Here is a 13,840-nt window from a genome sequence, read left to right as displayed (position 1 = left end):
TGTTTCTATTTTAAAGTTACTTTTTAAAATGTTACTATTAACATTTTTTTCTGTGTATATAAGAAATACAGCTATTAATTTAAAGAAAAGGTTTTATTAAAAAGACACAAAATTAGAGAATGATAAAAAGACTTGTCCTCTCACCAATCATTTATTAAAAAATCCTAATTTCAATTATCAACGAACGTGCTCTACTTTCTTTCATATTTGTAGATTTTATCTCCTGAGAACATTTTACAAAAAATTCTTTAATTATCAATTACTAGAGAATAAACTATTAATTTCATTGTTAAAAAGTCATAACAATTTATGTCCTAAAAACAAAGTTTGACTTCAAATTTCAAATTTTTATGGAAACAGTACAGTGACTTGTTAGTTTATTAGAACCACATGGCTAGGAATAAACATTACTATTTTGGATGAATACGCTGGGTGAGTTTTTCAGAAGCATAATGATTAGAGATGCACTTAAAAATACCTGTTTCTAAAACAGAATGTTAGTGGCATTTTAATGAACATTTTAAAAAATCAATAATGATGATAAAATAATCCTTATTTGCAGATGACATGATTCTATATGTAGAAAACCCCAAAGATTTCACCGAAAAAAAAACCCATTAGAGCTAATAAATGAATTCAAAATCAACATACAAATATCAGTAGCATTTGTATATACAAATAATAACCTAGCTGAAAAATAGAGAACAAGAAAACAATCCCATTTATTATATTAACAACAACAAAAAAAACCCTTAGGAATAAATGTAACCAAGAAGATGAAAAATTTGTACACTGAAAACTATAAAACATTGATGAAAGAAATTGAAAAAGACACAAATATATGGAAAGATATCCCCTGTTCATGGATCATAATTAATATTGCTAAAATGTCCGTATTACCCAAAGCAATCTTTACCAAAATTCCAATGACACTCTTCACAGTAATAGAAAAAAACAATCCTAAAATTTGTATGGAACCACAAAAGTCCAATTGGCCAAAGCAATAATGAGAAGGAAATACAAAGTTGGAGGCATCACATTTCCTGATTTAAAACTATATTACAAAGCTATAATAACCAAAACAGTATGACATTGGCATAAAAACAAACACATGGATCAATGAAACATATTAGAGAGCCCAGAAAAAAATTCAAACATATGTGGTCAACTAATTTTCAATCCAGGCACCAAGCAGTCACAATGGGGAAAGGATCATCTCTTCAATAAATGATGCTGGAAAGCTAGATTTCTGCATGCAAAGGAATGAAATTGGACCCTTTTCCCACACACGAAAAATCAACTCAAAATGGATAAAAGATCTAAATGTAAGACCTGAAACAATGAAACTTCTGGAGGAGAACATAGGGCAAAAGCACCTTGACATTGACCTTGGCAATGACTTTGTATAACACACCAAAAGCTCAGGCCACAAAAGTAAAAATGAATGAATGAAACCAAATCAAACTAAAAAGCTTCTGCACAGGACAGGAAACAATCAACAAAATGAAAAGGCAACCTACGGACTAGGAAAAAGTATATGCAAACCATATATGATAAGGGGTCAATATCCAAACTTTATACAAAAGTCTTACAACTCAATAGGGGAAAAAAATAATATGATTAAAAAAATGGGCAAAAGACCTGAACATATATTTCTCCAAAGAAGACATAAAAATGGCCAACAGATACATGAAAAGGTACTCAGCATCACTAATCACCAGGAAATGTAAATTAAAACCACTGTCAGATATCACCTTATACCCATAAGAATGGCTATTATCAAAAAGACAAGAGATAACAAATGTCAATGAGGGTGTAGAGAAAAGGGAACCATAGTACATGGTTGGTGGGAATGTAGATTGGTATAACTGTTATGGAAAATGGTATGCAGGTTCCTAAGGACATTAAAAATAGAACTACCATTCAACCTAGCAATCCCTCTTCTGGGTATATGCCCCAAAGAGATGAAATCACGACCTCAGAAAGACATCTGCACTCCCATATTCATTGCAGCATTATTCGCAATAGCCACAGTCTGGAAACATCCTAAGCATCCATCCATGGATGAATGAATAAAGAAAATGTAATATATATATATGTTTACATATACACAAATACTTACACATATATGCGTACATATACACATAATGAAATATCATTCAGCCTTAAAAAAAGTAGATCCTGCCATTTACCGTAATATCGATGGACCTGGAGGCCATTATGCTAGTTAAATAAGCCAGACATGGAAAGAAAAATGTTATATGATCTCACTTATATGTGGAACCTGGGGAAAAAAAAAAGTCAAATATACAGAGAGAATAAAACAATGTTCCAGGGGTGGTCGGGAGAGGCGGGGCAGGGCAGGGGGAGATGAAGAGATATAGATCAAAAGATACAAGGTAGCAGTATGTAAGATGAACAAGTCTAGATATTTAATGTACAGCATGAGGACTATAGTTAATAAAATTATATCATATTTGAGGTTTTTGTTAAATAAGTAGATTTCAGCTGCTCTTGTCACAAAAAAGTAATGTGGGATGTTAGATACGTTTATCTGCGTCACTATAGTAACAATTTTACTATCTGTATCATATAACATCGTGTTGTAAACCTCAAATGTAAACAATGGAATTTATTTTAAAAATAAATAAAATGTAGCTGAAAAAAATAAAATTAACAATATAGGTACATATATGAAATATACATGATTATATATATTAAGAATGTTAATATTATAAATTTTCATATTGCTTCATAAGAGATATTTAGGCCTATGAGCAGAGAACATGGACACTGTGATTAATGCATTAAATAATTAGAGATATATTTAGTAATACAAAATGAAAAATTTTGGTATTTATTTTACTATATTGGTTCAGCTGTTGAGTTGTGGAATCAAAGTCTTTGTGTTTGCAGTCTGGTATTTTCACTTCCCGGCTATCTGATTTTGGCAAGTTATTTGTGACTAATAAAAATGAAGTTAATAATAGTACCTACTTTGTAGACTTGGGCTTAATAAATATCAGCTGTTACCATTATTATTATGGTTATTATTGTAATTCTAGCAGTAAAAGACATAACTGTTCTATATGATACCATTAAAGAATAGTTTATCCATTACTTATAGTTATTATAATAATAGCTCCATGAAGACTAGATATCTTCATGGATATCAGGTATTTTCATAATTATATTTTTCTGAATATAAAAATAATACACATTCTCTTTTTCTATGAATGATTTTTTTCTCCCACTGAACAATATTTTCTGAGCATTGTTCCACGTAATTATTTATGGATGTACCCAAATCTTTTAAACAAGTATATACAACTTTATAATACAATTATAATACAAATTTTTTAAAAACAATTTCCCTGTTTTTATTCATTTTGTAGTTACTACACTCTTTGGTTGTTACCAGAGCACTCTATACTATATGTGTTTTTGTATTTTTACATATACCTAGAAGTATCTCTTTAGACCAGATGTCTACTTGTTTTGCTGGAACATAGCATACACATTTAATCTACAAATGGATAGCCTAAGCAAAATTTTCTTCCAAAAATATTGGATTATTTTTCCCTCACTACTCATTTATTCAAACCATTAGTAATGTTTGGTGAAATTAATCTTTTATTATTTTGCCACTTTGGTAAGTGAAAGTTGTTTTTTATATTATTGATTTACAATTTAATTACTAGGGAGGTAAGTAGCTTTTTATATGTTCGATTATTTATATTTTGTTTAAATCATCTATTTATTTCTTTTATGCAATTTTGTCCTTTACTGGTTTTTTAGACGCTCTTTATCTGGATATGTTTTGTCTTCTCTTCTTTAGTCAGATCTGTCAGATGTTTCCTTGGCAGTTCATGAATTCACATTATCTTTTAAAGGTTTTAATTCCATGATTATAAAACAGCCCCCTATATTGTCTTTTAATAATCTTACAATTTACACATTTAAGTTTTTCACCTTTTTGGAGTTTATTTTTAAGTCCATTGTGAGAGAATGATTAAACTTTATTTTCTTCCAAATATATAGCCAAACTTCTAATAGCTTCTTACTGAAAAAACACCAGCATTATTATTATTTGTATCATTACCATTATTGAAGACTTACAACTGCCAGCTCAATATTAAGTGTTTTACATATATTATCTCTCTTAGCTTTTATAATTACCTTCTGAGACTGCTACTGTTATTATTATATCTATTCTACAGATGGAGAAATCACAGCATGGAGAGCTTATAATAACTTGCCAAAGATCATGCTGCTAGAAAGTGGTAGAGTGATCAGGAGTGAGGACTTGGATCTAAATAGCCTAGTTCCAGAACCTGCAACCCTCATCACTCACTGCGTTATGCAGTTTAAATTTATGCTGGTTCCTGGTGCCTCCCACTCTGGCTACTTTCCAATGGTAACAGTCCTCTGCATCCTATCTTTAGGCTTCATCAACCTCTTGGCCTTCATCCTACCCCGATTCTCCTTCAGTGCCACCTCTTCCTGCATGTCTTCTCTCCTGGCCAGCAGGGTGGGGCACATTCCTGGCCTCTGTTGTTCATGCTCTTCATTTCTGCGGTGGGTGCAGAGCAGCAGCTCTGTTTGGATAGGCAGTTTAGCAGAATAGTACATATGTGCCACAGAATCCCCAAAACTGAAATATCTGTTCTTACCAACCACAAGAAGAGAAGACAGATTGTGAATTTGAACACAAACTGAGTTGCTTTTTGTGTCTATCTCTAATATTTGTTGAATAACTACCTCATACCAGGCTCAAGTGTCACATTAAAATATTACTAATGTTACTAAAATTAAAATTACATGGTATATGAATGTTACACTCAGAATGAAATTTCTAAATAACATACATGTCAAATGTTGAGCTCTTCATATAGAATGATAGGAAGTTTTGTTCCAGTTCTCTGAAACTTCTTCCCTCTTAAAAACTAGTGTTTATCTTTTTAATCTCTTCAAATATGCTCTACTCCTCCCCAAGTTCTAGCATTAAAAAATGTGCCATGAACATGAAAAGGGTGAAAGCTGGGGCACATTGTAGCAAAATTTGAATTAGGTGATTTGAATTTTACTGTACTGAAATACTACAGAATGAACTCCGTTTATTGAAAAAGGCCAATTCAACTCTGTGTCTGCAGATTCAGGCCTTTTCTTACCTGACTTCTCTTGGTTTGGTGTCTTAGTCTTCAGGAACCAGCATTACTGTGGATATCGCTGTGATGGGCGAGGCGCACGGCCTCATTACCGACCTCCTTGCAGACCCGTCTCTGCCACCGAACGTGTGCACGTCCCTGAGAGCTGTGAGCAACCTGCTCAGCACACAGCTCACCTTCCAGGCCATCCACAAGCCCAGAGTGAATCCTGTCGTTTCCCTCAGTGAAAACTATACCTGTTCCGATTCTGAAGAGGGCACTGAAAAAGACAAGCTGGCTATTACTAAGGTAGGTGTTAATGACATACTCCTTAAAGGGATAGACTTTTCCTTTTAATCAACTTCTAGGTCTCCTTTCTGTTACTCCCGGCCTAACCTGCAGATTCATTTCAGTGACTGAGCGAGATGTTTGATCATGGAGACAAAAGTAATAAAAATTTAAACATAAAGACTTCTGTTTTTATACTTGACAACTTTCTGTAAGTAGAAAATTTACCTTTTTACATTGCCTTTTTCATTTAAACTTCCAAGAAGTTTTTACCTGCAAGAAGTTTGTACTTCTACGTGCCAAGCTCTGTTTTAGGTAATAAGGATATTGCAGGGGCAACAAAAAGCAAAAATCCCTGTTCCATTCTAGCGCAGATTCTGTTTAAAATCCATTGCTTGTAAAACTTAAGGTTCCTTTGCTCTTTGATTTCTTTGTATGATATCCTTCAAAGTACTCTCATGGCTTTACCAAATATAAGTTTTGAACTGAGAATGGTTTTAGTTAATTATAGCTTATTTAAAGTAAAAGATGGTCTTAGTGATTTATATAAACTCATACCTTATATATAAAAATAGGAAATAATACACATTCCTTTTACATATAAGGTTTGAGTTTTACAAAAGTAAGTTGTAAAGGAATAGGATCATGCACCCAGTTCAGACCTCAGTATTAATTAAAAATAAGTCATATTAAAAGGCTAAAAATATCAGAATGTCAGTGGTCTCTGGTACATTCAGCACAGTTATTTATTTAGTAAACAAGCAACTGTCCCCTTGAGCTGGTGGTCAGTTAGTAACATCTGTGTTCCTCCTGTTGTGATATTGTCTTGACTCAGGAATGTGATCTTCATAACTTGGACAATTATGTTTTTATACCATTTCCTTTAAACGTCCACTTCCCTAAGAAAGATACACCTAAGCATGAAATGACAGTAAAGAAATGGAGAGAGGCAGAGATTAACTGGTTTCTTCAGGTGTCAATCAGACTTGAGGTCAGTGACAGATTTAAGGCAAGAAACCTGGTATCTACCAGTTGGACCTTTTCTCTTTCTATGAATTGCCTTCTAAGAGACACTGGAAACTTTGGCACCTGAGCTGTTCTTGAATTCCAAGGTGCCGTACACTTCTCAAAAGTTTTTACCTTCTTCAGAAGAGCAGCATGTGTGTTTGTAAACTCTGTCTACACGGTTTGTTTACTAGGAATCATTAGCCACAAATCAAAGTGGGCCGAGGTTCTGCCTCTTATGACTGTTGCTGATGGAGTGTTAGGAGAATACCTTCACTTTCATACTTAAGGTCAAGACCCTCTTTAGAGTGCTGGTGTCCCTCCTGGTGAGTCCAGATTCTCACCTCAGTGCTGATGCTGCCACACGTGCCATTTGGGATGTGGTGGGAGGAGAAATAATGAAGAGAGGGAACAGCAGGTCAGCCAGCAGGGCCTCCTATCAAGAGGAGTTGATACCAATGACATTACCCAAATCTCTGAGTTTGTTACACTAACATAAGAAAAGTGGTGCATTTTGCAAAAGAATTACATTCTTAAATTTAGCCCTTATCATTTGAGATCAAGGTAATAAAATTAATAATTACTTAGGGGTATGGACTACTGTACAAGATGATATAAATTAATCCATGCCCCAAACAAGTGACTTTTGAGGAAAAACTTCTCATAATAACTGATATTATACATGCATATAAGTGTGTAAATCCTGTTGAACATATATAACTATAAAATTATCCCAGAGGTAATTGACTCTGTAATCCCAATTTGCATAAGCATCACAATAAAGACCCCAAAATGTTATCTTTATAATATTTATTCATTTTGGCCAGAGAGTCTTTTATGGAATTTCTAAGCACCTAAATTTTAGATGGGTAATATCCAACCAATACAGTCGTATCAATTGCCTTCCAATTAAAAGCTCATTTTCTTCCATTATATTACATAAAAGTTAGAGATATAAAACATGCTTGGTAATAAAATCCACACTCTTTCCTAGCGCCTGAGAAGGAGTTTGCCCCCGGGCTTGTTGAGACGAGTTTCTTCGACTTGGACAACCACCACCTCAGCCACAGGTCTGCCCACCCTGGAGCCTGCACCGGTACGGAGGGACCGCAGCGCCAGCATCAAACTGCACGAAGCACCTTCATCCAGGTTAGATGATGCTCCTGCTGGTTTTATGTCTCTTAGTGAAGTTACTTAACAAAAAGGGATTATAGATGACAGGAGAAGGAAGGCCTAATCAATTACAGTTGCCTGGAGGGTAGCTTCAATAATGGAAAAGGTATATGGTTTCAATGCAGAACACTTATAGAGATTGATATCAGATAATTAGGCTTAAAGTCTTTTGTGGGGCCTTATATATAAAGTGGGAAGAGTGACCTGAAGTGATCCTTGCCACTGCGACCTTGTCTGGGAAGGGTCAAGCCCAGGATAAAGGTAGGCAAGGTTTTAGCTGCATTGAAATTCCTGCTGAGACCCTTAAATCAAAAGTATCCAACCTGACACTTGCAGTTGATGTTAGATTGTCCTAGCCCACCAGACTGCCTGTTTTAGCCTCATACAAAAGGCAGAGGAGCAAATCAAAAGTAGATCATCATCCTGAAAACACCTTGATACGTTCAAACATTTGATAATTTAAACTTTATTTAGGATGTGAGTTCCAATTTTACAAAGTGACATAAAACCCAGAATTACCAAAGCTAAAGAAAAGGTAATATTAAGATCTAAAAAAGAATTTTGCAGAAAATAGCTAATGAAAGAAGTGCTTTTAGAGGGAGCTATTGTGTTTGTCCTTTTCTATTTAGGATTAAAATGTCATACTTTATTTGAATTTAATGATTATGAGAATATTTACCATACAATTTCATGTTTTTGACACATATGTGTATTTATCAGTTCAATTAATGACCTAAAGAATGAAAAAAAAATCTTTGTTGAATTACATCATAACAATATGAGAAGTAATTTTCTCCTTATTATAGCCTCACATATACATGAAGCACCATGCTAAGACTGGCAGAAAAATGGAAACCTTTCAAATTATAAGAATTGAGTGACTGTTGATTCGTTTTGCTTTCTTGATTAAAAATATTTAATGGATTATTCCTATAAATGTTTATGTTCCAATAAACCTATAGAATTAGAAGCAAACTCAAATGATTTTTTCATATATCACTATAATTCCACTCCATTCTATTACTGGACTTGTGTAAAACTTCTAAATACTACCACAAGAAGGAGATTATATACCATTTCATGAACATTTCCTAAATGTTTGGAATTAGATGTCATTGGTAATATTTTTCTCTAAAAATACAGACTATTGTCAATTTCTACAGCAAATACTGATAAATGGTAATTAATAGTAATATACTTAAATATTGCTTAAGAAACCAAATTATGTTGTTAGTGTATATGATTAGAGAGGGTGCCTGTTTTACCAACACGCCTTGCCAAGTCTCCTATCATAGTAGATTTAATACATCATGATTTTGGTTCCATAGACTGCCTCTACCCAAACTCCATTCGTACCTTCTTAGATGTCTTCTTTCTGTTATTCTTTGTTAATTCTGGTCAAATCTCACTTCTCCTTTTCTCATCTCTTAGTCAATTAAATGAAATTGGGGGCTGAAACTGAAATGATGACATGGAAGAAAGTTTCAGGAACTTTTATGAGCTTAATTCCCAAGGATCTTGTCATTCTGCTTTACAAGATAGATATTCACATTCATATTTTCAAAAGAGATAAGGAACAGCATATAATCCTACTTATTCTCATTCTATCAATCCTAAAAATACTCATAGATGTCTTGTCTGGTTGGGTATACATCTTCCTACTGTCTCACTTACTACCTCTTAATTTCACTGTCCTGTGAAAAGTCCTAATGTAAAAATCTGAAAGTGACATAATTTTTCACCATTGTGGAGAAATGAAACTCATGCTGAAGAGAATTCAAGCCCCTAAGGGAAAACCATATATAAGTAAGTGGCAGTGGTGCCACCACTAAATACAACTAGTTTGGGCCCTGATTATAAATCAAAGTTAAAACCCTCTTTACTGAGAAATATTGTTAAAACTTTTGATTGGTTTTGAAACTGACTTGAGTTTCAGCCCTGAAGTTTCTTCCCTTTAGCCCTTTTATTTCTTCCTTTCTGGATCTGTCCTTTTATTTGGGGCTCTTTGAAGACTATAGTGTTCAAAAGAAGAACAAGAGTGAGAAGTAAAAATTAGAAGCAGTTTACAACTTACATTCCTTTAGGTGTACAGCTGGAAAATTTACTCCTGGGTAATTTTAAACACAGTCTGGGAGACACTGGACTGAGAATCAGAAGGATGCTGGCTCTACCACTCAGAAATGGGTGTTCCGAGGGGCAAGTCTTTAGCCTTCCGGAGCCTCCATACCCTCTACAAGAGATCCTTAAGAAAAAGGGGAACTATGGCATAACTGGAGGGACAAATTAGATGGAAGAATGCAAGTAGGTGCTTTAAAAAAATAGGCTTCAGATAAATAGAAAAGGCTAAAATACATTATACCTCAAGTCATTCCAAGTTGATCTTGCAATTGATCCCTGCCTCTGTACATTGGGCAAAAAGAAAGCTGTAAACCTCATAAAAGAGACTATTACCTGGTAAGACTTTTCAGACATGTTATTGGAAGAATAAGGATATGAAACCACTTTCGTGAAGAGGGTTGAGATCTTTCATCACAGGCACATAGACGATTTTTCTCTGCTGTGTCAACATTGAAGAAACCAAGTGAAGATTTCCTTAGGCTGTTTTCGTCTCCAGAATTCAAATTATTACATATTCCTGAGATCTAAACAGGAACGAGGAAATAAGCAGCAATGAAATGCTGAAAACTATTGTGAGGATCACATAAAGCAATATATGAAAGCGCCTATAAACTATAATGCATTTACATATATAAATATAATGTATTGATTTATTGTATTTTATTAATAGTATAATAAATTAATATTTATTGTATTAAGAATGAGATAGATGTGGCTAGGATGTTACTTATCTTGAGTTCATTACATCCCCATACATTAAAGTCATTCTACTGTTGCCCTTTACAAACTTTTAAAAATGAGCACATTTTAAATGTTTCTATTTGAAAAAAAATAATATAATTGTTGAGCTGGCCTCCATAAATATGTATTTTTGATATATTAAAAAATTCAGTTAATGTTAAGGTCTTTAAAAAAATCTACATATAAAAGTAATAACCCATTTATTGTATAATGTACTCAGAAATGAAAACATTTAGGACACATATACATTACATAAAATTTCTTCACTGTAAATCTTATCAAGTTAATCCAGCAAAATGAGTTGAAAAGGACCACATCACCAAGAAATAATCAGTGTAGTTATGTGTTTTAGATCCAAAGTTTTCTTTGATCTTATTATTTCTAAAATTCCAAGCATTTGTGAAATATCTAGGATAAAATTTCTAAGAAGGACATGAAACAAATATTTTCCTTGCTTTACTTAATTATATTTGATAATTGCTGAAGTTCATTCCACATTTCAAATAATCTCTTTTATGACATTTTTGGTAAACTGCTATCAGAAGCAAAGAGAAAGAATGAAATTTTTATATATCTTGGCCAATAGTTGAAGAAAAATCTCTCTGAGGATGAAAAAAAGAGAAGAAATGAGATGCTACAAGTGTTAGAGTGTCAAATCGGCCCCAACACAAATTACAGATCTTACCCCATTGCCTGATTTACTAATAGTCGAAGGATACAGGCAATAGCAAAACACATGCTCAGCATTCTTCCCTTTGAGAGGTCTGAGACTTAGTGCAGTTCCCTGAAAGTTCTTTTATTCCACATTAGCACATGTTCTGGTTTGGATTTAGCATGCAGGGTACTAACCAATGCTTGCATAACATTGCTTGCGCAGAGGAAACCATTTTGGTTGTGGAACCTCTCCAAATCATACCTCATTAATTATACAGCTTATATGGCAATCTCCATAGATCCATGACCCCATAATTCCATCAATTCCATCAATTTTTTTTTTTTTTTTAATAATAAGCCACCCAGACAGACCAGGCACATCCTGCTTACAGTGCCAATCTAAGATTGGCAAAACATCAAATTGTCAAATTATATTTATGCAAATTATAGATTTTACCCAGTACCAAATTTACTAGTGCTTGAAAGGACACAGGTGTTAACAAAACACAGATCAAGCACTTTTCTTTTGAAGCAGTCCAAGTTTGCCAACACAGCTTCCTAAATTCTTTTCTCTCCCCAATTAGGATGGATTCTTTTTCAGATTTAACATGTAAAGTTTTGAGCAATACATGCAGAGAAATTTTGGCTTGAAATACCTCCAAAATTGCCCATTAATTACATGGCTTATATAACATTCTCTACTCTAACCCTCCATAGATCTATTAATTCCAGATTTATTTACAATAAGCAACCTAGATAGACCAAGTACATCCTGGTAAAAGCATTCCCTAGATGAAGACTCTCCATCGTCTTTCTCCTAGTGAATAACAGTGTGTTTAGAATCAGGTCCCTCACTGTCATGTTTACAAGGAGACTTGACTGGATCATCACTTTCTCTGTAAGGTATCATCAGGGAAGAGAAATTATAGGCTAATGACCTGCTGCTAACTTTCTCCTCCACAAGGAAATACTGGAAAAAACACATTATCTTTGAATGATTTTATAGGTATTCAGTTTTTAAATATAGATGTACCAAAAATAATAAAGAGTACCAAAGTAAGCATTATGATATTTATACCTAATTTGAGATCTTCTGCACTTTAATCAGTTAATCTGCAAAGCTCTTTTAGAAAATTTGAGGAATATGATTATAGAAATAGAACAAGGTATTTGATTCTTATTAATTTGATAAATAGGACAGTTGTGTTTCGTCTTCTGTTAACCCAGTATGCACGATAAGTGACTACTGTATACCTGTAACAGAGATTGTCGACATAATCTATCTTTTCCTTGGGAAGTAAAATGGTTCTGTCACTGAACTTGACCCAATACTCAGATTGGCAAGTCTATTATGGAAATGATGGCTAGGTTCTGGCAAGTTTTGCCCCAGTAATTGATGAACAATTTCTTCATTTTTCTTTAAAAATTCTGTCTTTGCAGTGCAGCTAGTCCTGATTCTAGGAATAACCCAGCAATGATGACCCTCACTAAAAGCAGATCCTTCACTTCGTCCTATGCTGTTTCTGCAGCTAACCATGTAAAGGCTAAAAAGCAAAATCGACCAGGTGAGTAACTTACTGGGAATAGAGTTCATGCTCTGAGTGTGCAGTCACAGAATAAACCAAACTTTGAGTGTTGAAATATTCTAAGGGTGCCCTACATTCACATGTCTTTGGTTTGACTGTTCTAATAACCAATTAGTTATTTTTTCAAAAAAAGCCACAATAACCAGTTTTATATTTAAATTTCCACTTTATACAATGATACAGATTCTTTCAGTGTTACTGTACCAGATTTCCTATCTAGAATTTATTGGATGAATAGGAAATCACTGCTACCATTAAGGATAATCTCTGGAAGAATCATTTTATAATAGAAATTTCAGTTTTTAGTGTCTGTTAAACAAAAATTATTTTTCCAGAGTAGGATATTTACACGAGTTCAAAGAAATTCTTCATTTACTATATATGAGCTATGACAAAGAATTTGCATACTGAAATTAAGAATAATAAAGTTTTAGGTTGGAAAGCAAAATGATTTGTGGGAAGATTATCTCATTTGATCTGTGCTGTCTCAAAATCGTGGTACAGTTTTTGTCAGATTCTGTCTCCTAATTGCCCTTCTCCTAGAAGCTCAGTTGCGAAGCTGGGGTGTTTACTTTGACCTCTCCTCCTTGGAAGGTTCTAACTCCAAGTTTTCACTTCTCAGTAGTATAGAAACTTTAATGAGATTGTCAATAACTTACTGCTTAGTTTCTGAATCTTCTAAGTCTTTAGCAACCTAAGAATTCACCAAATGGCTCAAGGAGAAAACTGCCCGTTTCTCACTGAGATACTAGACATTCAAGCTCTGGCTGCCATGGCATTCTCGAACTCCAATTTTTATGTCATCAGCTCCATGATATTGCTAAAAGCCCTGCTGGCTTTGCCTCCCTAATGGCCGCACCCCGCTGCCTGGATCCTTGCCTCTTGCTCCATGCCAGTAGTCCGTAAATAATGTTGAAGGGAAGAACCATTTGCAGGATTTTGGCTCACCTTTCTGAGGTTCTCTTCTCTCTGGGAACCTAGTTCCTCAAAATGGGGTGCTTTTCCTTGATAGCTCTTTTGTATGATTTTATGGGAATTATATCACTGAAAGAAACCATTAAAGGTACTCTCATTTTCCAACAACTAATCTGGTCCTGTCTGCTCTTTAGAAATGTTCTTTAAGTTTTA

The 13,840-nt window shown here is 34.1% G+C and overlaps 1 protein-coding gene across 1 annotated transcript in view; it reads left to right on the top strand.

Moving 5' to 3' along the window:
- Positions 1 to 13,840, top strand: part of PDE3A (phosphodiesterase 3A, cGMP-inhibited) — a 377,507-nt gene that overhangs the window by 318,159 nt on the left and 45,508 nt on the right. Inside the window, exons 3-5 of the mRNA XM_012640985.1 lie at positions 5,199 to 5,456; positions 7,435 to 7,589; positions 12,576 to 12,691. Coding sequence (XP_012496439.1) covers positions 5,199 to 5,456; positions 7,435 to 7,589; positions 12,576 to 12,691 — 529 coding nt within the window. The remainder of the gene's footprint in view (positions 1 to 5,198; positions 5,457 to 7,434; positions 7,590 to 12,575; positions 12,692 to 13,840) is intronic.

The sequence above is a fragment of the Propithecus coquereli genome, unplaced genomic scaffold (genome assembly GCF_000956105.1).
Source record: "Propithecus coquereli isolate 6110/MARCELLA unplaced genomic scaffold, Pcoq_1.0 Scaffold16, whole genome shotgun sequence".
Taxonomy (NCBI): domain Eukaryota; kingdom Metazoa; phylum Chordata; class Mammalia; order Primates; family Indriidae; genus Propithecus; species Propithecus coquereli.
The sequence above is the reverse complement of the archived record's forward strand: the minus strand, read 5'-3'. Positions and strand labels throughout refer to the sequence as shown.